Genomic DNA, 27,130 nt, shown 5'->3' with positions numbered 1-27,130 from the left:
GTGCTAAAATATTAATTGCCTACGCCTTGTGAAAGCTACGATTCGTGGTGCGTAGTAAGTACAAGTTTTTACAATTGCGTCGCCACTACAAAAGTTACACTGACCGTAAATTTACTATCAGGTTTCTTTGAAGTATTCCAAGTCCAAAAAATAAACATATATTTACGCAGGGTTGTAATTTCGGATGACTCGACTCGACTCGAGTCATTTTCTCAAAATACGGAAATGACGCGACTAGACTCGAGTCAATCTGTGTATTGACTCGACTTGGACTCGAGTCATTGCGCATGACTCGAAGCAAGTCATTGACTTGAGATTCAGACGGCCAAGACCTACATTTCATTGTAATTTCGAAGCCAACACATTATTGGGATTTCGTTTGTTGGTACTGGTGCTTGAAAATGCGACCAGAAACTGCTAAAAGCGAGGAAAATTGATATATTAAAAATGCGAACCATTCAATATCACCAAACTTAGGTAAAAAGTGGGTTTAAGAAGACTTTAACTGGAAACTGAGCAGTCAACACAATGACTTGGACTCGGACTCGAGTCATTATACCATGACCCGGACTCGATCCTCTGTTCGCTGACTTGGACTCGGACTCGGTGGGAATTGAAAATGACTCGACTTGACTCGAGTCAAAATATAAAAGTGAGATTGACTTGTGACTCGAAGCCTTGTGACTTGGTTACAACCCTGTATTTACGAGTTTTCTTTCGCACTATTCGCACCACCTTCGCACTGCTATATTTTTCATTCGAACAAGTGCGATCCGTCACACAGGTTGAAAAGCACTGGCCTGTGTTTTGGTTCACACATTGGTACTCAAAATTAGGTTTTATATTTCAAATTCCAGGCTACTTTTCGCGGGCCAGTCAGAATCGCATCGCCGACCACATCTGGCCCGCGGGCCGCACTTTGCCCGCGTCTGATCAAGATCCAAGATTTTTACATAAGACCGTCATCAGCGTATACTCATTCCGACGAGACTTGGCGCCGGGCATTCGACAATATGACATATTCCGTTGACCGTTGCTGGATTGTGCCTCCACGATCATCAAGATCATCAACGGTAGGTCAATATCACATTCGTTTTTACTAATTTTATTATACTCTATCGAATATGTAATGTTAGAACGTTGCTGATATCGATACATGGCTGGAAGCGGCTGGGCAAGCAAAGCGACACTCGTCAAAAGTTGGAATAGTACTTTTGAGCTCGCATCATAAGATCCCACTTTCGATGGATGGTGTCAAGATGTTGAACGAAAGCGGCTTTATCGGAAGAGTAATTCAAATATATAAAGTTTTTTTTATCATAGTTATGGCGTCATAGATTTTAGTTCTATAGGCCGTTCCTTTTATACACTCCCAATAATTACTATTTTGTACTGTATCGTACTTATACCACATACCAAAATTATATTATTCATTCATAGTAAAACTGGTAAAGACACACATAATCCGGGGAGCATCCTCCCCCTAAGCAAAATGGCGTTACTGAAGTAAAATTTTATTCAAATTTACATTCCTATGCAGTACATGAAGAGATCAGATTACAGAATTGCGGCAAGGCAATTCTGTAATCTGACCTCTTATGTATTGCATAGGAATAACAATTTGAATCTAGTACTGAAATTGAAGAAAATTTCAATTAAATTAACTTAATAATTATGTATAATAACAGCGGGCAGGGTGGCGCTCATAACTTCTAAGCTTGTGAACGCGGACCGAGATATTGCAACGCGAACGCACAGGCATAGCGTACAGCGCTGAAATTGCCGGCGTCGAATAGTCCTTTTCGTTCAATCTGAGCCCTGCGGTAGAAATGCGACCTGTAGATGAAAATATGCAATGTAAATTGGGGATGTCATGCGTCTCACCAAATGAGTTTTCCGTTGAGTTTGGGTTTGACCGATTGGTATATTTAGGTTAGTGACAGTCTTTACAATAAATGTCACGAAATAACAGTATACTCCAACAAAGTAACTAATCCACGATAAACTCATGAATAGGCCCAACTTAATCAGGACCGAAGATCAATAATGACGTTACCTGAATTATAAAAAACACTCGAGTAGCCTATGTTCCATATACTTATAATGCATGCTGAATATTACTTTTATAAGTGAAATTGGTATAACACGGGTCGAAATTACTCCTGTGTGATGCCAAGCGAATATATCTCAACCGGATTCCTACCTTTTTGGATCGGGCCGTATCCGGATCGGAACCGGTTATGCACATTTTATACTGCAGGAGTATTAGGGAGTAGTGTACAGGATTTGGATATAGCTATTTATTTAGCTAACTTTGAAAAATAAGTACACAGGCCTTTATTCATTAATATATAGGATTTTGTTGCCTCAAGCAAAATCAACCAAAACAAATCTATCTTACGTTCACCGTTACCTCATCGGCCTCGTTCGTGGATAGCAATACCGGACTTATTTCGTTACGAAACACGTGTGTGAGTGTGTGTGTCTGTCAATGAATTTTATATAACGATGAAATGTAAGGCGGAAGCCCTCAGAAGCTGTGCTGATCATACAACGGGACCCCAAGACCGTCGTTCTCATTTATTTTATTCATTTTTCAAATTTTTATGTCTTGTAGGGTTGGTTTCCCAGAAAAAACAATAAGCTACACCACTGCGTGATCAGTAGGGCCATTTAAAGTCATTAAAATCTTTTTTTTTTCTATGCATCAGTAAGTCGTGAAATCAATTTTAACGCAAAAACCGCATCCCTATGAGGTATATTAAGAAAGTTATAAAGTCATATAAAGTCATATTTCGTCAACCCACATCAGCGTATTCGGAGCGCTTATTTTCCTTACTAAAGTCATTTTTACGTCCAAATCGTAACTACAAAGACTAACATTCCACACTACATGAATATGTACTACAACAGTGGTTTAAAATATAGAAATTTATATGTAGTACTTTTATGATGCGTATGTTTTACTCTTTAGTTCCGTGAGTGACGTTGTTCGCATGTAAAAATACACGATTTTCATATAAAGTCATATTTTCCAAAAAACAAAGTCATATCATTGATTTTTAAGGTCATATAAAAATGGCCCTAGTGATCAGGCATTTACAATATGTAATGAAAATGGCACACTACCTAGGAGTATTGGGACAAAGTCACCACCTTCGAGTCACAAGTCCCCTCGAGTCATTTCCCATTTTGACTCCAGTCAAGTGAGGTCGATCGATATTCGAAGGTGACACAATTCAAGCCTGCTACTTTTGACGTGTAATATAAACACATAAACTATGTTCGATTTAAATCATGGAAGAGGGTTGATTGTGTGACCAATCAATAGAACAGAGATGCATTGGTATTAGATCAATTTACCAGGGTACGACAACATAAGCTGTGAGCTATGATCACTTCGATTGCGGTCACTTTATTTGTGATAATCGTGCTTCAGTTTAATGGACCATCATTGAAAGGCCGGTGTTCTAACAGGTCACAACAATGATCGCTTACGATCCGAACAGATTTAAGATACAGAGATTTAGTCAATACTGATTACCTGATGGCTTAAAATTGACTCGAGTCAAGTCATTAATCCAGTCATCTCAGCACTGCTACATAGGTGTTTGAAACACTGTAAATAAGTACTATATGGTTCTACCCTCGATCAAATATATTCAACTACATATTGTGAGTTTCAGCTGATTGGTAACTAGACAATACACATCGATGTATTTATTCTTCGCTTCTACTGCATGGCGTCGTAAGAACTCTCTTTTTTATATCGGTAGGTTAGTATCACTGCATCGACGACATTGTTAATGCATCTTTATTCCGCACAACGCTATTTGCTGATGATACTCACCTCTTCATAACCTCCAACACTGTCGATGATTTGCATGCATCTGTGAATAGGGAACTCCCAAAAGTGTCGAGATGGCTGCAAGCAAACAAACTAAGTTTGAATGCAGATAAGACCGAGATGCTCGTTTTAAATAATGCCAGTCATAATTTCACTGTGAACATCAATCATAAACAAATCTCAATATGTGACTCAGCAAAATATCTCGGCGTCACCATTGATTCCAAATTGTCTTGGAAGCAGCATATTGAATGCACAATATCAAAACTAGCTCGGTGTGTGGGAATAATGACCCGTCTCCAATCTTTGGTTTCCAAATCAGTACTACGAACCATCTACTTCTCTCTTTTCCACTCGCATCTGCAATATGGAATCGTAGTATGGGGAAATGCATGTACAACATTTTTGTGCAGAATTCGAACCCTGCAAAACCGTGCGATACGGCTGATCTCATCTGTACCTTTACGTACCAATTTATCGCCTTACTACCGTAAGCATCGAATTTTGCGAGTTGATGAACTATATCGCTTCGAAGTATCAAAAGTTGTTCACAAATATTTTTCCAATAGTCTCCCTCCTGTGTTTGATGACTTTTTCATACCTGCTAAACATGTCCATTCCCATTACACGAGATCTTCGTCTAAAGGAAACGTCTACTTACCCCAACCCAATAGCAACCTAACTAAGAGATCTATCGACTACTCGGGACCTATCATCTGGAATGCATTACCATCACATATCCGTGAATTGCCTTATAATAGATTCAAAAAAGCCCTACTTGATCACCTCTTGTCGTTACACTAACACTGTTGCCCTACCTCGCCCAGACATTGCTTCATTGATCATTTGCTACCATTGTTTAATTTTTTTTCTATTTTCCTTTCGTAACTAAACATTTTTTTACAGCCAGACTGTTCTGAGTCAAGTGTACCTGTTTGATGCTGGTGTGATCAGACTAGATGACCTTCACGGTCTTATCGATCATTCCTATCTAATACCGAATACTGTGCACGCATATTTTCTGTACCACCATCACTGCCGTTTGTTATGTATTTTGGTTCGATGAAAATAAAGACTCTCTCTCTCTCTCTCTCTCATCTGATCTATGGTTCGGATTGAAATTTAGTCTAGAAGGCGTCCTTCTTAACCACACACAAATTGAGTTTCTAGACATTGTTTCCATTTCAGTCTTTCGTGGAAGTTCGTTTTAATAGTCGTAGTTTTTGTATGTGCTCTAAGTAGTTTCGCTGCTCTTTGCGTACCTTTGAAGATTATCAAATAATCTTTTTACTTAAGCTCGCTTATTTGACGAAAATATATCGACTTTCGTCCTACAAGATTCATTCATTGCAGTTAGATCACAAGAAGAGGTAGCTACTCAAGAATGTTTCATCTGCTTACAATACTTACTGCATATTATTTTTTGAGTGAAATTGTTATAGCACGGGTCGAAATCACTCCTGTATGATGGCAAGTGAATATATTTGAACCAGATTCATAATTTTCCCGATCAGGCCGTATCCGGATCGGAACCGGTTATGTACATTTTTATAATGTCGGAGTAGGCGTACTATAGGAAGTAGTGTACAGAATTTTGCAAGATCTGCGTGAATATTGGCAGGTTTTTGTATATTGCGACGGGGCCGGATTTATACTTTTTCTCATACGTCTGGATACGGATCGGGGCCGGCTTGCATTTTGAAGAAACAGGATCGCAGTCGTACTAGGGAAGTTGTTGATTTACCCCGAGCTACTACAAACGCTGTCTATTTTGACAAGCACATGTGTGCACATTAGGGCTGTTCAAAAATAACTTTTTTCCCGGATTCCATCCATTAAATCCATTAAATTGTCAGTGCACCCTAAAAACGCTGCACACCAAATTTGGTTCAATTCTAGCAGGTATAGAACTCCACAGATCCAATGACAATTTTGAATTTATTAGGGACAATTAAAAAAAATTCAATTTTTTCTGTCAACCCCATGAAATTGTTTAGCTGTCTTAAGAGACGATGCAAAACAAATTTGACTCAATTCTAACCGGTAGAAGCGGAGATATTTCAGTTTTTTGTTGATAATTCAACAATAGTCAACCGCATCAAATTACACGACGCCAAATAGTGATATGGTGTGACAGGATAAACGAGTATCCACGTACGTAACGTTCTGGTATTAATCGTTACGGGTTACCTCTGAAAAGTTTACGAAGGAGAGTTATGCTCACGGGGTCAGTGAGTACAGAACTTCTCCCTTAGTTTAAATAATTGAACGCTTTAGTGACTTAGTTATTAGACATATGTTAAACTCAGATTGACACCGCAAAGATCACAGATGGCCAAGGAAATTGGAAAGATATCGGGCTCATGATTCGCAAGTTCAACGTAAACAACTTACGACAATCAACTCAATCGCGGCTTCCAGACCTTGCCGCACTGCAAGGAGGTTATGGTGATGGCTTGAAGGTCAGAAAAGTACATGCCACAATGCACGTTAATTGGACGTTTTGATCGAACTATATGGTAATTACCACTTTTCCAGATACAGCGTCTTAGGATTGGCAATCGTTTTCGTCTGCACTTTCATCATTCGACCACACCCGGATGTGTAAGTTTATCTCATAAGCTGGCATATAAAGACAAATTGCTCAAAATCCAGCTATAGATTCGTGTCCAAAAGAACTTGTGAAGATGAAATGGTATATTCGATCACGGTTCACACTCAATAATTTCCTGGTAATGAACTTCCACAAATTCACAAAATCCTGAGAGATGTGCCATTGTGTATTAACGGTAAGATTGTCAATAGACAGTTCGCAGAAATTTAAATATGTATATATAATATCATGACATCTTATATAGATAAGAAAACAATGTAGGTCTCTCGAACTTTTATCTACGTGTAATAACTTCTCGCTCAATGGGAATACCTTGATTTCTGCAAATAAAAATATGTTACAAGGGAAGATTTGCGTTCAATAGCATTTTCAAAATTCAAACATTCTTTTCTTCAAATTCATCAAATTTAGGATTTCAAAATACGCAAATATCCCTGTATATATTCGAGATTCATGGGACGAGATAGGCCCAGCAAATTGTATTCATTTGCTATGAATATGTCGCAATGGTGAAGAATTAAATATTTCAATACTGAATAATAAGTGGTAGCGAAAACATGGTCACAGAATCAGCACGTATTCGAGTTTGCTTAGCCTGGTATATATAAGTTACATAAATTAAAATACATTTCCTAGATGTTAAACCGCGATAACTTCCTTCAGGACGACCAACTGGAAGTACGGCTCGACAAAAAATTTCTACGTCAGCACCCACGTTCTGTAGGACTTTTCATCGAAAAGTATAAATTCGAAGAAGTGGTGTATGATCAGAAGTCATATGAGAATGTGGACTTTTTTCAGTTTGAAAAGGGACTGGCCGGGCACAAGGTAAGCGTGACGCCGATGCAATGGCCTGGCCTTGATATACACACACCACCAAAGTGTAATATATATATACCGTTTGGAGTGCAGTTGTATTACTGTGTGCTGGCATTGGAAACATTTTGTGGCCATATGATACATGACAAATACTACAAAATGAAATGCCTAAATGAAATTCCATTACGTGAGCGAGTCGGGATAGTCATTTCAAGAGGTGGCAAAAGTAGTCACCGCGGTTACCCGAGTAGAAGTAGACGTAACACCGTCAATTTGTACTCTCATAAACAAAAGTGGCGATTTCCAAAGACATGTCAAAAGTAGGGTACTTCAAGTGAAGGTAGGAAATAAATTCAAATTTTAAAGACTATTCCTGTAAATAGTTTGAAAGTAAATTTGGCCGAGGGTTGCAAACTTTTTGTAGCAAAATAGACGCTGCTACGTACGAAATTGCAAGATGTACCTTGGCTATTAACGCAAAATCGCTGGAATGTTCGGAATATATATGGTTACTGCGATGCACGGAAAATTTCGTCAAGTTGTTATGGCAGTTTAAATCGCATTACTCATGACAACATGTCATTATCACTAATTACTTTCCGATAACTATATACTATGCTTTACGAATGTACTTGCACTTACAATCACCATACTATAATTGGTATCATCATTGAGATCAATTATGAGAAAAACTATATGCGAATAAAATTTCTAATGTCTTTGTTCAAGTAAAATCATCTTATTTGCAAAATTTATAAATACCCCGAGTAATCCACAAATGTGGGCAGTTAAATATCACTGCATGTATATGTTACGATGAGCATTTACGTTTTAAGGGGTCTAGCAAGTCAAAAACCTAACTTGCGGATGGCCATCCCATCACCATGAAATTTTCACAGTCGCATGTCGCTATGCAATATATAAAAAATGGTTCTACTCCGCATATTGTGGTATATTGTGGATTTGAAGGAGAAAAAATGCACTGATACCGGGAATCCAAAATCTTTAGATTGTGAAGTCTTTTTCCGATCCAAAACCTTCTTTAGGAAGTACTAGGAGAGTGCTGTGCTGTGCTAAAATTTGAAGTATTATGTGCAACCCATCTCGGAGAAATTTCATTTCGAAAATAATAAATTCAAACGTTCGTCCTTAATTTTCTGTGAAGTTCTGTAACTCTTAGCTTCGTAGACCCTGACCTATGTAAAAAAAACCTTCTATCATAGCACAGGGTTGAATGTCATATTTCCGAAAAACCTTTAGTGAATCATTTAGGACAAATATTTCATACGAATTTTGGGTTTACCGTGATACGACGTTACAAAATTTTATAACTGAGAAAAACGAACGTTTGTTACCAATGTAATGATAAGAATGAGTGCCAGAATGCTTGAATGACAACAATCTAAACCCGGAAATAATATAGATAGATATATTTTCTAACGGTCAAGCCATATATTTCATAGAGTTATCGGACGAAACCTGAGATCTTTTTGTTAGACGTTGAAATAAAGCACCCCCTCCCTATTGTCAAAAAATATATAATTGAAATTTTGCAGTTTTATTTATAGTTTGGGTTAAATAAGGCCGTGAGTTGCGAAGAGCAAAGATACAATGTTAATATTTCCTACCAGAATTTTTTTTTTTTGATTTTTTTGATTTTTTTAAACTTGCTATTCCTCTTAAAATGCAATGTGTACTGCGTAGCTTATCAATTTTATACTACTACAAAATAGATTTTTATGAATCTAATTTCGCAATTCATATCGAAATCAATTATTTTCATCAGGTTGACCGAATGGCTGTGCTTGAGCTGACGCTTCAACTGCTCCGAATTGCGATGTGCTTTCAAGTGAGAAATCTTTATGTTCGGGACTATGTAGAACCGGGACTGTTACAGAATGTGGTACCAAGATACAACCGACCACCGAAAGTGGGAAAAATTCCCCGAGAGGAATGGAATGAACGATTTTTGAAATAAATATTACTGATATATTGGAATATTCAATTATAGATAACGGAAAATGTTTTAGCTGTTGTTGGTAGATGTGGTAGCGATAGATCAAAAATTCGAAAATGATCTCTGGTCACAAAATGTTCAGCCGATAACAGCAGATTTTTTTGCTAGCTCAACACTTTGATACAAGCTCTACCTGTTGCGCATATATACATGAATATCCGTATTTTCAAATAATATTTATGAACGTTTAGAATTTGTTGCTCGAACGTATCATCGATCCCCGCCCGGTGGGTCCAAAAGCACACGACCCGGGGAGCTATGAGACACACTCTTAAAAACTCGGATGTTACAACTTTTCTTGCTGTGTAATATAATATAATCTAAGCTACAGCAAGCCAAAGGAGAATGTTTGCTCGCAACCGTCAAAAAATATAATTAATAATAACTCAAACGTTGCCATAAAATCATGTTTCGATTTACGCTCGAACTTAAAAATTTGAGGGTATGTATACATATTGCCCGTAAATCGACATTGTGACTTCCACATACCTTGTTATAGTGATAAAATATCGCAGGCAATTATTAAATAAAGAGATTCGGTATATAGGCATATTTGAGTTGTTGCATGATTAGTTACTTTGCTTGATTTGGATTTGTATCATCGGTCCCCACCCTATGAATTTTCTAAATGAATCGGAAAAATTCCACTCAAATAAGGTATTGAATATAAGAATATGTGCGATTATATAGCCTGATGCAAGTCCTACAATTCACATTAAAATGATTTCTAGTTTGTTCGTGTTGTAGGTTACAAAGATAAATGTATGCGTCGATCGAAATTTATTTTACACCCCCCAAAACAGAAAACATCTGTCAGAGACTCCATAACTCGCACAAGTCAAATTTTTTTGTATGTGAGGAAATATTCTTCCAGCATGCAACTGTATACAAATTCACGGAGTGTGATCATGAAATTATCATGGAGAATTTTTCAAGTATTTTCGGTCCCAGTGATTCACCGGTACCACATCTCCCCCGGGACGATACAACTCCGTACTCACTTTCTCAATACTTCGTATACGGTCGATAGTTGGCATGCTGCAAATGCTAGATTATGAAAACGTTTGGTTTACAAATGATGATTATCTCGGTTATTCAGCAGAGAGGTTGTTGATAACGAAGCATGTCTGCTTTTTCTGAGTGCTGAAATAGTCTTCCGTATGTCCAGTACCTACTCACGTGGCTATAATTTTATAATACTTCCATTTTGACTTGAAAGTGTTTTGAGCAAAAACGCCTACCTTTCACGATTGAGCTTATGTAAATAGAAAATAATTTAAAAATTGGTTGCATCAGTTTATGATATTAATAATCATAACAAACGAGCAAAACCTCTCCTGTATCCGAGTAATATAACGTCTGTAGGAATGAGTGTCATATGTAGTGTCATCAGTCATTTCGCTCATCATCATTTCATCAGTAGCTAGCCTCTGATTTACTATTACTATTACAGACAGCGATTGTATCTTCAACTAATCTTCAACTAATTTCAGTGGCCTATTTCCAGGCCTTTAATGTTATACTTCCATGCTGGAAGCAGTTTGGGCTTGTATTGAAAATCGGTACACCTATTTGTATTTGAGTAGAAATGTACGGCATGTCTTGTACGTCTATACTGGATCAGCAATGTTTACTACTTCGACCATCTCTTGTAATCAGTACACGTTCGATAGTAAAGATTTGTATGCTGATTTCAATGGTGATTCATGACAAGATCCATAAGTTTTGTCGTATAGCCTAACCACTGTCGCTTCTAATCCGACGTCAAGCGAATCGTAAATTGAGGCTATAAACATAATGCTGCTATTCATGTATGTATGTGTATATGTATGTGTTAGTTGTGAAAGCAATACTCAAGTTTAGTACCGCCAACCATATTTTCAAGTATATGCTACGTGTTTATGCATATATATTATATATGTATGTTACGGGTTTGATGTGATTTTAACTATAGCATTCCGGTGGTTGCGCTGACTTACATAATAGAGAGTGTAATTGAAAGAATCCCAATGTGATATCTACCCAGTAGCCATTTCATTGAAACGTGCAGTCAAGGGAGGCAGGTAAGAAAGTCAGTACCTCAGCTGTCTTCAGGTAAAAGTAAACTGTGAAAATCCTAAATGATTTAGTATTAACATGACTGAAACAGTACTTTGTCACGCCCACCACAAAAACGTTGGTTTTGAGTCCCAGCATTGCTTCATCAACCAGATTTTTGGGGCTCTACCCCTCCCGAACCCATATCTCCTGCTTTCATCAGTGCTCTTCAGACCAGTTCTTTCCAACCTTTTTCATTTCGTGACCCACTTTTAATGCAAGTTTCATTATGTGAACCAGCATAAAAAAATTGCGTGACAATTCAGGAATACGAGTGTATCAAGCGGACAAGAATACACGCAATACATTATTACAAACTAGAAAGCGCGTATTCAAGCAGAAATTCGTCTTTTAAATACAACACAAAGGGTTTCCGGGCATAGCTTGCATCTCGTCAATTGGTTGCTTATTATAATGACATAAGAGTGCATTTTACGATAAACCTTCGAAAAAACTCTCGAGTAAGGAATTGAATCATATTGGATATCCAAACTATCGCTGTTCGATTTCGCGCTTCAATCAAAATGAAAATATGGCTCATGAATTGGACACATTCCCATCCACCGTCAAACACCAGAGGCCCACAAGTTAAATCTTTTTCCATCACTGAGATACAGGAAAGCGTGTAACAGCGTGTACGCAAAGGTGGTGTGGACAATGGAATAAAAATTATCTTCGTGACGCTTTAATTAGGTAGTCAACATTGTTATTGTCGATTCATCTTCAGGACTGATTCAACGCAAAGTCCGGAATTGGTATATTTTGATTTTGACGATGTTGAATGTCGAGATGGGTGTCAAGAGTTCGTATGGTACATTTCGATTATGTCGTCTGATACTGTACCAAGATGCAAGTTTGCCAATCAATGATTAGGGTAGTAATTTCGCTGTCGAAATCGAGTACGTTATTGTCGATCCGTCCTAAGCGGTGATTTAACGCAAAAGTCAGTATCTGTATGTATAGATTTTAACGATATTTTGAACCGAGATGGTCATCTTGACGATGTTATCGAACACTGTGTCAAGATGCAAGTTTGTCACTCAATGGTTATTGAGGCAAGTTTTTGCATTTTTTACATCTTCCAGTAGCTTCCTAAATACTCAAATTTATATGGTATTATGCAGTAGGGGTTTACAGCTTTTCCGTGTTCACTCTGTGGACGGCGAGAAACATCTCATTGCCGGCCGCCAGCTCACGACCATTTACGCACATCTAGAAGGATTTGTTTAAAACACTGTTTGTTTCAAATTGAACCCCAATGGCCTTTGTATCAAACGATTTTGTAAGTTGCGTAGGCCGATGGTATGTGTAACCGCAATGGATTTGCCGTCACCTGGTGATATTACTGTCATGATCTCCGCTATTCAGGGTGTAAAACAGTTCCAACCGAAATGACACATACGCTAGGGTTACCATATCTCAGCAACCCAAATTCCGGACACTCTTTAGCGCCCACTAATGGACATCAAAATGAGTTATGACGTCACACTAGCCAAGCTTTGCTCATAGACCAGAGGTGGTCACGGTCCGGTTCAGGAGTATGTGGCTGTGTGTTGTGTAACCGGGACCGAAAGCACATGTTTTCAGCCTCCTCCCGCCCAAATAAACAATGATTTTGAGCCCACACTATGGGGTAATCGATGCAACTTCATGGGGGGGGGGTGCTTACTATATGAATCTGGTTTCTATATGCATCTGGTCGTTAAATTATGTGAATAAATTCTGTCAATAATATTGGTCGTTCCATATATTACTATATAGATAAGCCTATACTACTATCCGCCCTCATGATCAGAGTTAGCGGTAGTGCTGGTGGAGGATGATGAGTTCGAAAATACAGGGAGCGTAATTGTACATCGTTAAGTCATGTTAATGTTCTACCTAGAAGATTGTTCATCAGCCTTATGCCGGTGCGCACCACGGAGCTTTATAAACACCGCACATCCACTGGTTTCCAACCTTTATGGTCGCGACTCCATCTCAAATTTGAGAATGTTCCGTGGCCCAGATCAAAATTTTACAAGCTGATTACTAAAAGAAGTCAGCACCTTTGCCCAGACTTACTCACAGGCTATTTTGGAAGCTTATTTGGAAACATATTTGCAAACCCCAGAATAAAGGCAAAAGACCCCGCCTCCGTTTGGAACCACTATCTTTGAATAAAGCATTTGAACGTCCTTAACGATCTCTAGGAATATACCGTTCTCCTATCATTGTGATTACAATTAGGCTTATTCCAGTAAATGAAGATCGTGTCTATTTATATTTTATGGCCGTTTTTGCGAGGGTGGTAGTCTCCATATTAAAATCAATAAATGTGATAGTAAATCGCGCGCAGCGCGAAGAAAAATATCATACATCAGCATAAATATTCCCAAAAAATATTGTTTTTATGCTGATTTAAGAAAAAAATTATGAGCCTACGTCAAAATTCCGGACATTTGGCATATTTTAGAAATTCCTCCCGGACGCTAGTTTGAACAGTGAAATTCCGGACATGTCCGGGAAATTCCGGACGTATGGCAACCCTAACATACGCACCCCCAATCATGCAGGAGATTATATTCTGCGTCCATGTATGCGTCTGCAGTCTACTTATCAATTTGAAGTAACGCAAACGCCCCTAACTTTTTACGATCTCTAAACGGCCTGAACTCCAAATATTTCTGTCAGGTCGCAATCACGAAGAATTTTTATTTGAATGGCGGATAAATTATGCGGTCCATATTCGATACATCGAATTTGATAAACTTGCGTTCACTGGTATCGTTATTTCGTATCGTTCCGTGAACAAATGGTCGCGTAACGGTAACAATTACGCCCCTAATTGTCACAAAACTTCGTCGTAGTCCGTATGGGGTGTTTCATTTTCATATATCCATGGCGCCGATCCAATTTCTTTGTATATACTGCTCTCCGCGTTCAGCTCATACTCTGGGTATGACTATCATAAGTAAGATGGTAACTCATTAATTGAAATAAATTTACATACCAGTGTAAACTCTATCACAAGTATCCTCAGTTTTGTCAGTATTGCAACAAAACACTGGTATTACGTCTCCATAGCATTTTTCTAATGCAGATATATTTATAATTTGACCTTCGCAGTTATTTTTTCTTCTTCGTAAAATAGCAACTAAACTAACGCCCATCGCGTAGACCACTGCGACGCTAGCGACGCAGAATATGAATTCTTTCGACAAAATCGATCGTTCCGTAGGGTCTGGAAGTAAGCCGCAAAATTATATTATTATTTAGTAAAACATATTCTCAACATATTGGCTACCGTGGTTCCCGGTAGCAAGCTCTCATGATTTGTTGCAAGTTGGTAGGGTTTTGATTTAACCGGGACACAGTTTGACTACGGTCGCCTGATTTAAAGTTGAATCAAAGTTTTACAACAAATGGTCGAATAAAACTAACATTAGGACTAGCCCATATGTATATAAGTAGACTGATATGGAAGCCAGTTTCATAAGTAAACAGTGATATGAAGGTTCATACAAGAATTCTATTCGCTGACGATTCCCACATCAGAGCTCAGTATAATTTCCCCATTCACAATGCCCATCGGTGATTTTACCAGGCATAAAGATTTCATATACGCCGACACACAGTGCACAGCTTAGCATTGAATTACCGCCATACATATGTGGTAAATCACGCAGTGTAGAGCAGGGCTCTTCAATCGGGTGTATCGCACATCCTAGGGCAGGGGTCGCCTACTCAAAGGGGGTAGCGGGCCACTTTTTAAAATTCGTGGAGGACGCGGGTCACATGATTTCAATATCGAGATAGATATTGGCAACGCAGTTTAACAACCACGCTGCGTCAGTTCCACGCTGTGCTCTCTAACATGGGCGACGTTACTGGTTACCACAAAAGAACTAATTGTTGTTCTCAAGGTTTTTGTCTTCGCGGACCCCTTTTGGACCGTCTCGAACCCCTCACCTTTTGGTCCAAAGTTAATTCAATTATCCAGTAACCGTAACCTGTCATGTGCAAATATTAACTGTAGGCTAGAAACCAAAAGCAACAAAAGGATTTTTCCTGAAAATATCATAATAATATTTATATAGAAATTGGGTGGACTTTTAATATTTCAAAACGAATGCTGGAACTGCATTTCCTTAAATACGTTGTCGTGTCTTGAAAATTCGCGTCGTCGATTTGATATGAACGAGTGTCTTCCATTCATTTCCACAAATATAGGTGGTGGTGAATGTGATAATAATATTTTGTTATGATCGAAACAAATATGGCATCAAAATTGAGAAACAGAGTTTTTGATGAACATAAAACGTCCAGCCTGGCCATTTTTATCTACCAGCTCATCTTGATGTTATTATCACAATCCTCAACCTTATTATTATTATACTATTTATTCACAGTAAAACTGTGAATACACACATAATCCGGGGAGCTACCTGCCCCCAAAGGAAAATGGCGAGATTTGGGTGAATTTTCGACATTTCAGTAATACAGTCAAATTGGTTTTCCTATGAAATACATGAAGAGGTCAGATTACAGAATTGTGGTAGATGAAGAATTGCAAGAGTTGCAGAGCAGAAGTAGAGATGATTGAAAATGAAGAATCAAAATCACAGAAATTATGCTGTGATTCATGCGCACAAGTGTATTACTAATAATATTATTCGGAGTTTTAAGTGTTGCCTGTTGCCGTTTCCGACCTTGTGCGGCACGGAAATGTGCGATCTAGGATTGAGCTTTTACTGTACGTAAGGTTGCATTTCAAACAAATGGTTGCCTAAAACACGTTGTTTAAAACATGTCTAAAACAGCGTTTTAAACAAAACCCTTTGAAAAAAAAAACAAATTGTGTTTTTTTAATTTGTAAAATTATGCCATATTTGTGTAAATACTTTCCATAAAAACATGTTGTATGAGCCTACAGACAATTACCAGCCTATAGAGCCATTTAGAACGAATGGTTGTTTAAAACACGTTGTTTAAAACATGTGTTTCAAACAAAAGCCTTCTAAAAAACAAATTGTGTTTTTTTAAGTTGTAAAACTATGCCATAGTTGTGTGAATACTTCCCAGAAAACATGTTGTATGACCCTACGGACAATTACCACCCTATATAGCCGTCCTGTAGAGCCGACGTATACGATATGGGATGGTTCGAACCCTCAAAATAGTCGGTTTAACAGCTATAGTACGTAGATATTTTGTCAAATTCGCTGTAGTTACCCTATATTTTCAATTGTCAACTATGACGTCACAATCGAATATTTGCGACGTCATGGCTTGGAAAAAAAATTAAAAACATGTTTTAAACAAGGGCCTTGTTTTAAACTATACGTGTCAAAATTAAAGCAATCTATCACACGATACCACAAACTCGGCAACAAGGGTTAATAGCTCAGATAGGACTAAGAGGTCTTGGACAGTTGAGAAAAAAATGGTCGACGGTTTCGGTGATATTGCAATGATTAGAGCGGAGTATCTGAATATTCTATTTTAAATAAAATAGCTTTAAGCCTGTAGTGACCGGAGCGCAGACGGAACATTATGGCCTTAATCCCCAACAAAACATCTCCAACCAGCAAAATGTTAATATCAGTTGACTATCGACAATTCAGCAATAAAATCAGTTTGCACAGCAGGATATTTCATCTCAGACGACCATTCTGTTGAAGTGAGTCCTGGGGTTTTTACCAGTAATGAAGCGAATCTCCCGCGTGATTTTCATAATTTGAAAAAATACAAATTAGGTAACAGCCATTCAGTAAATTTAGAAGTTTCGTAGAGCCCCTAAAAATGCTTCGCGGACACCCAGCAGTTGAGAACCACTCGCCTGGACAAACTAGGTGACATCAGTGCGTACTCAAAGGTGGTGTAGACATTGCGTAAAATGACGCGCATCGCGCTTCAATTAGGCATTATACCTTGTTATTGTCCGTAAGCAGCACCTATCCATGCAAAAGCCGGTATTGGTCTATGTAAGTGGTTCCCAACGTTTTTCCACCTACGTACCATTTCTAGGTTTTATGCAGTGCTCGCGTACCATCTATACATAATACGCGCGCCAAAGGCAGTCAAACATATTTTTACCGAATGATATCTTTAGTGGTTTCATTTAGAATCCTTGTGGTCAAATATATTAAAACGGAATTTGGTTAGGTAAGAATCCCAATGCTTTACGAATATATCTCTTTCCCGTAGGCCGTCCTTGGTGGGATTGCCCCTACCCACGACAACGACATTACCACGACGACGACGGCTTCAAAGAACTCAAAATCAACCCTACCTGAATTAAAAAACAGAATCTACTCGTGTACCACCTGGAAGACCTTTGGGTACCACTAGTGGTACGCGTACCAGACGTTGGGAACCACTATAGTCTATTTGTCGACAGTTTCTCTGCCGAGATGGTTGAAAAGATTTGGTATGCTTTATCTTGACGATGCCGTCTAACACTGCAGCGCCAAGCTAGAAGTTTGTCAGTCAATGATTAGCGTAGTAATTAAGTTATCCAGCAAATCGAATATGTACAATTGTACATTGTACACGTGTGCGCTAACCTGAAACTAGCCCAACAGACTTTACGAAAAAAGTCGCTATTAATCCGTGTTGATTTTGATAGTGTTCTATACGGAGTTGATGGGAGACGTGATGTCGCATGTTATATCTTGTTGGTGTCATCTGACTATGTGCCTACACGAATAAAAGACATTTACAAAGCGAAACAAGTAAATTCTGTACGGTTTTTGGGTGTGACCGAAAGGGAAAGTTTCGAAAAAACCACGAATTTATCCGATTAAGAACATTTCAACAACATACTCACCCGTAACAGCCACATGTCCAAATGCCACTTCGATAGAGTGGACAGAAGTGTTCACCACTATCATCAAATTAAATCCGCCGATATATTCTATCGACAAGTATTCGAAAAAGCATGTCACCAGTCTGGTATCATTACCAAGATCCTCGACGCTGCAATTATATATAACATGCCTTCAAGCACTAATGGATGTGACTTGAAAATGATCAGAGAGGATCAGAATAACCAGCGTTGCTACTCAAGTAGAACTAGAAGTATCGCGGTAAATTTATAGTCGGTTACTATTAAAAGTTACAATGAAGAGCATACCATATACGTCATGTTTTAAGAAGATTTGTTGAAAAGTGAATGGTCCTCGGAGGACGTTCAAAATGCCCAAATATCCTCTTTTTCGTAATTTGAGCTGGATTCTTATATTTCAAATATGACTTTCGAATATCCATAATATTTCTGTAGCGATGTAACATGCTGAGTTGATGGTTTAATAAAGGTTTTTCACCAAACATCCCGATATTTCTGACTGTTATTGCAAACATTGTTCGGCGTTATCTATAACATCTGAGCCATTTTACCTGCGAGGATCCTTCGCAATTTTTCTGACGAGAGTTTCAACTCAACAGATCGATTGGTTGGATCAGTCTCGAGTATATTGACGGTTTAATATAATTTCAATGATATTTAGTGTAAATACTTTAACGAACTTGTTAAAAATGATCATTATTTTAGCAAAAGATAAGGGAACCGCAAAATATTCATGGGATGAATCTGAAAAATAAATTTGATTTGTGGCTATTATGTCTGCATTTGTAGCTTTTGATTTGCCTTTGCTTGAAACTACTACGGAACTGTAGAACATCATCAAACTCAAACGTAGCAATTCGTTTTACTTGCCGGCTAAATGCCCTATTTTTCGGGGCTGAAAATACGGTCGGCCTACTAGAAATTGAAGATCAAAAAGTAGACAAGTAAGTAGCTCCAAAAGTAAATTTGTTCGATTGATCGCATACTTTCCGCGGTTAGTAAAAATTGACCGTTCTCAAGATTGCGCGATTCATCTTCGTGACTAACGCAAAAGGAACAATGATACTACAAAGAGTTGCAACATTGCTGTTGCCGTGATGCAATGGTTATTTCACAGTTTTCGTGATCATTTCGATTATAAAATTGATGCAGTCATATCCTAAAACAACATCTTTCTACTCTAAATCATCAAAAAGTCGGAGAGTATATGTTGTCTTACCGTACAATTCCCAAGTAAAATTGAGAGTGCTCCAACACGGTAACCACTTGAGCATGGTTACCCTATTTTCGGAATCGGGGAAGAAGGACACTTTAAAACCAGGAAAGTTAGTTTACCGAAATTGAAAATAGCTGATTATGAAATACGCAATTTATTTACTCGGAGATCTTCAACTGACACTCATCGGGAGCGGCAGTAAATACGGAGGTTGCAATTCGAAATATAAAGATGAAATAGGTAGTGTGACGTGAGAATGGTATGAAAACAACTACGAGAGGATTCACAAACCGAAAGCGTTTAGCAAAAATGCAATTAGTGCAATACAAATTGGCGATAATATATAGCCAGAGTCTCAACACTAATGAAATACACGAAGAGAATAGAGCCTGTCCTTTTGTCGACAAAGAATCGGTTGCTCGAGTTTTATTATAGTCGATTCGATAACCTTTAAATTGAACCGAGTGCGTTCGCCAGCAAGAATTGAAAATCCGTTATCGTTATTTTGCACACTCTGGATGCGGAAGAAGGTGCTGACCTATTGCAGAGTTGCATGCCATGGTCTGGTCATAGTCTCGCAAGAAAGGGTTATTTGTCTGCAATTGGCTGTCTGATATAGCATTGACGTCAGGTTTTCTAATCTGCGTTGGCACATGTCGGTCAATTCTTTGTTGCAATCGAAGCAATTGAAGTGATGTACGACCCACTGAGCGAATGTCGCAGCGGCATGTATAAATGAAGCAACACGGTGTGTCACCAGTTATGGCTCTCAACAACTTCTGCTGTTGAACGTTGTTTTTCCATTCTTGACAAGCTACTTGGTGAGGATGAAGGACAGACACTTTCTACCTTGAATGTAGGAAAGTATCTTTCGTTGCACTACAACAAATTTTAATTATTTCTACCATAATGTGTGATGTAACTACTGTGATTCTTCGTAGGTCCAGATTTTGTTGAAATATTTTTTTGTCAGTTTTTAAGTCAAAAAAGTTTTTTCAGACCCAACTACTTCGTAAGGACAGACAGTTCCAACCAGAAATGAAGATAAGTAGTACAATTCTAACATTATGTGCGGAAACACCTAATTTACACACATGAGGTCAAAATTGGCCAAAATTCAGTTTCTTAGGGTCAGAAAATGTCAAAATTTTGATATGTTTTAGGTCAGAAATTTTCGTTTTTAGGTTAAAAAATCCTCCTAGTCATAACTAAGATTCGACTCCCAAATGAGCCACTCGAACGTCCGCATTACCTATTTCCCGTCATTTATGTCGTTTTCAGTGGACTCTGTCGATTAGCCTATAAGCTGTAAAAGCTGTAAAAGGATTACGTATTGCCAAAAAGGGGGAAATTTAGGCGTCCTCGGAGAACGTTTTCAATTTCCTGAAAATAGAGGTCAAATTCTCCTAAAGGAGGACGTATGGTAACACTACACTTTGAGCAAGTACTAAACCACATACTTCAGTATTCGGCGATAGTAGAAGTACCTCTCCACCAATGTTCCCTCTAAGCTGCGCACGTGCGCAAATGCGCAGTGCTGAAAAGGTCTCTGCGCACAGAAAATCTAAGTTGCGCACAAAAAATGCGAAGTGCTGACCTTTTTTTAGTCGTTACGCACTGTTTTCCAAGGGTCTGCGCAGTAAATTGGTGAGTGTGCGCAGTCTTGTCAAAAATTAGAGGGAACATTGCTCTCCACTGACATTCACTGAATATGAAATAATGTTACCCAGAAATGCATATGTTAAAGGCAGAAAGGGTAGAGAGAAAGACCGAGCCTACGACCATCAATTACGAAGTGGCCATTGTGGATAGTAACGAAATTTACGTACGATCGGTTGTGTTGATACTCCATTATGTAAGGGGAGCAAGAGTCTGTGGAACAGTTAGTGCTTCTGTATGTGAGATATCGACACCCAAGACAAAAGTATTTGACGCTGCACAAGCTAACCGGATACAATTGGAATTGAAAAATATTCTCACTGACCCAAAATATTAGATCAGTGGTCTCCAACCTGTTTCGACTTGACTCTCTCGACTTGACAACATTTCTCCGACTTGACTCCAACATCGCCGTTTAACGCGTCATCCCCCCCCCCTCAGACCGCCAAATCGCCTACGTTGGGAACCACTGTATTAAATAATGGAGTTGAATCTGTAATATCGTCGGGAAAATTTTTAAAGCATAGGTAATAGCTGTGTGTAGATATCTATGTACACGTTCGTAGCGGCGACATTAAGGTATCGTAGGTAGTAATGGCCCCTCTGATTTTTCATGAGTCTGCGCGCACTCACTGCGCGGTCCCGTGGACAACAGTGCGTATTGACTAAAAAGGTCATCAATTTGATTGGACTACCGAATTACCCACATTTCCCCCGTTAATATCGTGGTGTTGACTAAAAAAATGTCATCACTTCGGCTTTTTGTGCGCGGGGACCGTGTCCACACTGCACAATTGCGAACGCGTGCAGCTTAGAAGGAACAGTGGTAGGTAGGCTAAATCCATATATCTCATGTATACGTCCATGTCACTAAGACTAAACGATGTCTATATATTTATTTGAATCGAAAATATTTGTTGTAACTAAAAATTCGGTATTTTTCGGTTTTTTGATTTAAAGCGATAATCGGCCGCTGGAATTATATTTAAAGACTTACCTGACATGGAAGTGCGGAAAAGTCCGAATGTCAGACACCGCCGATTCCTCTGTGCAGCCTTGATAGCTGATAGATTCACGCTGAGAAAATTGCCTATATCAGGAGTGTGCATTGCAATAAATTACTTTCTCGATCAAATAATGCTAATAAATGCAACCCACGCCACCTAATACCAGGGCTACTACGGAATAACATGGAAGATTACATTTTAAGAGAGCATTTAAGAGAGCACCGATATTGCAAGAACTGGATTAAGAGATATATTGTGTTGAGATAATGGTCGAATTATAACTTCTACGTTGAATGCATTTCTTGCTATCCTCGAGTCTGTGGCTCGCTTCGTACGTTTCTAATATTTTAGGCAGTGGTTTCCAGCCAGAATCTCCAGATTCCAATATAGTTGATTGCATTCAGAGATGATGGATAAAAATTCCAAAGAGTATCGTTCTCAACCCTTTTATCTTGCAAACCAGTATCATTTCAAAACAAACGTGCTGACCAGTGCACCTCCAGATTTTAAAATTAGCAAAAATTGCAACTACGACAGATCTGTGCAACTCAAAACTAAATATTGGAAACTTCAATTCATCGACCTTCTGCTACAGTTGTGATGTTGCACCTGTGATACTTGGTTTTATTGATGATCCTACAAGGCGAAGTCAAGTAGAAAAGCAGTAACTTGCTGATTTTTTTTTCGGAATTTAGCTGTCTGCTATAGTAAATAGAAATATGCGATACATGAGTCAAAAAGCCGCGGATAACAGCTATCCTTCATCTGTAACACATGAGTTCTCTGCTAATAAACAGAAAGCATTGTTGCTTTTTCATATCAAATGTTCGAATGGCTGATTCTTCAAGTCCTTGTGCCCGATAATATTATTTTCTACATTGTACATTAAGGAAATGGTTGGGAACCACTGATGTGATTGAATCAATAATTTCCACAGCAAAGTTGTGCACTCGTTTCATACAGTACGATTCGGCAGCACTACAATTGTAACCGACCTTGAAGGGCTGCCACTTTGTTAAGGTAATTCTCATGTCTTCGCAGGTAAGCGTGAAATTAGCTACAAATGTTACGTTAGCGCCAATGGAGCGAGGTCCTTCATCAATCTGGTGCATATGGATGGCAGAAGTCTCTGTCAACAATAGTTTGTACGAAACCATGAACGGCGAATTTTGAAATAACCAGATTACCCATCTAAAATTGACATTTTCACTATTTTATTTTGTATCACTACTTTCGCGATTTGAAAAAGTTTTGTAGGACTTTTCCTGACGATACCTTTGCATTCGAGCTCCCATTATTGAGTCAGCATGGATAGACGGACTTGCAATACGGCTAAACCAGGGGTCTGTAACCCCTGGCAAGCGTGTCAGTTGTGGCACGGGAGATGATTTTTCATGGCACGCCAAATGAATTCACACACACGGCATGTTTTATTCATGTTTGTGCCCAAAAGTCATATAGAAATGTTGAAAATGGGATAAGCTCGAATGTGACAAAAATTATTTTGTAAGTCAATTAAAGTAGGGTCATTAGAGAAGGATTCTATATAATATTGTACATTTTCTCCGGGCTTCGTGCGATTAAGTTAGACCTGATTTCATTTTAATGTAGATACCCAAAAAAATACATCAACAAAATGCCAAATATGCTTAATATAAAGAAATGACTCCGAACGTATTAGTAACTGTGAGATAACGGCATGCTAATATCGCATGCGGCCGTTGGGATGCTTGAGTCTAAGGGTGCGCTCTATGCAGCCTGTGGGGTCGCGACTATTAGACAGGGAATGTTACGGTATGGTATGGAAGTATGGTATGGTATGGAACGAAATTTCGGTATGGAATATGAACGAGTGCAAGTAAGGTATGGTATGGAAATTTCCCAAGTATGGTATGGAACGTGTTTTCCATACTTCCATACTTTTCCCATACTTTGACAGTTTTGCCAGAACCATGGCAATAATCCTACTTTCGATATGTCAAATTGATTGCATACCACAGGAAATCGCTCACTTTCTATGTTCATATCTCAAATTGTCATTCGTGACTCACCCATTACGGTCAACATCTATTTCAGTGGTCCCCAACCTTTTTCGACTCATCGCCCCCCTTTGAAGCTCCACACTGATCATCGCCCCCCAAATATTGGGAAAATAAAAACAGCACTTCGTCAGCCCCCCAAACATTGGTATTTGGCCCCATAGGGTGATAAACCAAACCCCAGACCCCCCTCAGCCAGTTGGCCTTCTGTCGCTACATATCAGCTATACCCTATTTCATGTACTGTTTGGTGAGTCACCGTATTTCGCCTAAACGCGCGAAGCGCGACTAATTTAAATAATTCATGTTGGAATCGGTCAATACGGTCGGGAATTGCATATATATTGCTATCAATTTTTTATTCTCTTCTAGCTCGCGTAATCAGATTTACCGGTAGAGCTGAGTGTGGTGTGCTGGAAAAGGTAGGACCCCTAAATAATAATTAAATATCTTAGGGCGGAATCGCTGTTATATTGACTTCGTTACTTGATGCTATTTTGTGACCTCCTATATCTTTTGTGTCAGAAGATATGGAAATCGTCAAAACGTACCAAACTAAAAGACGCACATGATTTCAAATTGGTATTTCTGTACTGGCAAATAATATTTTCCTTGCGGGATGGCATTTGTCCTGTAGGGTTAAGGTCGCCAGAACAGGAACATTCGACGCCAGCCATTGAGGCGCCTATGGACAATTAAAAATATATGTATATATATCGAAATTTTCGGTCAGCACAAGGGCATTCCTTTTCGGCCAAGGCTTTCTCGCTGCTGATCGTTCTGGCACACTTCTCGGAGTCTCATGATACATGGCCTCTAACTTCATATGTGTTGGTGCGTCATGGCGCAGTAATGGCCGACCGACGCCGAAGTCTCGCATTTCCATAAATCATGCGTATTTTTGTTGGGTGACGGGTACCCCAAAATCAAGACATATGATAGTATTAAATCGCGCGCAGCGCGAAAAATTTCTAAAAAAGTTGCATAAATTTCTAAAAGATTACTCTATAATTATTGCTAATTCACGAAATAATTGTGGGCCCCCACCCCCAATCGGGGAGTTTGGGATGCGGTAGTTACGGTCCCGACTCCAATATAGCCGTTTTAACGCGCCATCGCCCCCTATTGCCCCCTGCGTCCATTTTCGCCCCCTATCGCCCCCTTCGTTATTTCCGCCCCCTAGACCGCCAAATCGTCCCCTGGGGGGCGATATGGCCCACGTTGGGAACCATTGATCTATTTGAAAACAACAAAGCTTCGCGATGCCCATATGAATGAAAATAATAATATTATGATAATTATTCCGATTTCAATATCATAAAAATGAATGACATTCGACCGCTATCGCGTTCAATTGCATAAAGCTTATCGTAACTTCCACTACGTAAATAACCAATGTAGTTTTAAAATCGTAGATTCTGAAAATGTAGAGGTAACATGAAAATTTTATTCAATTTGTTGAATTTGGAAGTAATTTTCTTCGCTTGGGAAGGACGACCATCACGCAATATCCATTTGACATAATCATCGTTGTAATTCAAAAATATGTAGCTTGTCTTGGAGCGACGTTACGATATGCCGGCCTATAACACGCATTGTAACTTCATGAAATCTTGTTATTTCTGATATAATGGACAGCGGACACCTTGATGTTGGCTAATAAAGCTAACGAGTGAGACCCACAGATTGGCGGAGAAAATTGACATTTGATATGCTGTCGCAAGCTTATTGTAGTGATGTAAAATTATATTAGATATAATCTATTGCAGGTGTTTCCAACCGGTGGGGAATACCCCAATCGTGGGGAATTTAGGCCCCTCTGGTTGGGAATATACTCACTTGGAAAACATACTCTTTACATTGTTACCTTCGTTTATTATACGTCTGTATGAAATGCCGATCGTATATATCTCTAATATTTCTTCGCTCATTTGCAATTCAGCAATTCGTATTATCACTGCCTCCAATTGGCGAGAATCGATCGATTTGGAGAAATTTCGGAAGAACGCATAGTAAAGTATTTTGAAATGATGAAATTGATTGTAGTTTAAACATATTGTTGTTGTTGTTCAAAGTAAGCCATTCCACTGTGGCCAATATCACTATTCCTCACGAGCTGATTGGCTTCGGCATGGTAATATCATTCCATGGAGGAATAATTTGCTTATATGAATGGGCAAAGGGCACTGCCAAGACTGAGATGTTTAAAAAACGACTTCGGGCTCTCTAAGAGACCATGCTTTGCGAGGATAAGTTTTCCAGCAAGTAGGCCTATAGGCTACCGTGTCTAGCTAACCCCAATATATATTCTTTAATCGAGGGGTGGCCTAGCCAATCTGCGGCAGTAGAAGGGAAATTATGCGGCTGTCAACACTGAATTTAGTAGGATGTGTTGGCGGCCTTCAATATGGAAATTGAATTTACGAATTGCCTCCCTAATTAATGACAGGTTTGATTTATTCTTGAAATTTTTTCCGCACTAGTCAGAATTTAATGCAAGTTGATTTTCGATTTTAATATAGTAGTGACCTTTGTTATCTGAGTCCCGCAGTACAGATGCGAACAGCAGAGGAAAATGATGCATCGCCCCATAACGAAATACAGTGTTATCATCACGAATGAAATATTTTTTCTGATAGGCCTGAGTTTGGGCGAATCAAATATCTCTGCACTATACCGATAAATCTGATGGGAGTGGGAGGTCAAGAAATAACTACATGCAACAAAGGGGACTATAATAAGAATTGTCACTAATAAGAATTGGCACACCCAAAGATGCATCACAGCATTAATAACGTCCCTTACTAAGACACGCCCTGCATCAACACTGCCGGTGAATCTGATCACATGGACCGAGAAATGATAAATACATGATATTAGTATGTGAAACTCTACTTATATTTAATGACGAAATTCACTACTGAACATGTAAAAATTTTCCAACCCTTGCGCGAATACGGAACGAATGCCTGTGACTCTTCATAAC

General features: G+C 38.8%; 2 protein-coding genes across 2 annotated transcripts in view; one reads left to right on the top strand and one right to left on the bottom strand.

Moving 5' to 3' along the window:
• The first annotated feature begins 870 nt into the window (after positions 1-870).
• LOC145447174 (uncharacterized) lies at positions 871-9,411 on the top strand. The gene is made up of 6 exons (XM_080325585.1): positions 871-1,073; positions 1,137-1,289; positions 6,157-6,309; positions 6,386-6,451; positions 7,125-7,289; positions 9,067-9,411. Exons 1-6 carry the CDS (start codon positions 1,014-1,016, stop codon positions 9,256-9,258), a joined length of 789 nt encoding a protein of 262 aa, XP_080181711.1. The 5' UTR covers positions 871-1,013; the 3' UTR covers positions 9,259-9,411.
• An 8,424-nt stretch (positions 9,412-17,835) lies between these two features.
• Positions 17,836-27,130, bottom strand: part of LOC145446857 (uncharacterized) — a 53,939-nt gene continuing 44,644 nt past the window's right edge. Inside the window, exons 2-4 of the mRNA XM_080325230.1 lie at positions 23,101-23,234; positions 22,096-22,175; positions 17,836-18,354 (exon numbers count right to left, since the gene is read on the bottom strand). Of these exons, the coding sequence (XP_080181356.1) occupies positions 18,171-18,354; positions 22,096-22,175; positions 23,101-23,234 (398 nt within the window). The 3' untranslated portion in view covers positions 17,836-18,170. The remainder of the gene's footprint in view (positions 18,355-22,095; positions 22,176-23,100; positions 23,235-27,130) is intronic.

The sequence above is a fragment of the Botryllus schlosseri genome, chromosome 9, assembly GCF_051294905.1.
Source record: "Botryllus schlosseri isolate E-star chromosome 9, Bs_hap1, whole genome shotgun sequence".
Classification (NCBI taxonomy): Eukaryota; Metazoa; Chordata; class Ascidiacea; order Stolidobranchia; family Styelidae; genus Botryllus; species Botryllus schlosseri.
The sequence above is the reverse complement of the archived record's forward strand: the minus strand, read 5'-3'. Positions and strand labels throughout refer to the sequence as shown.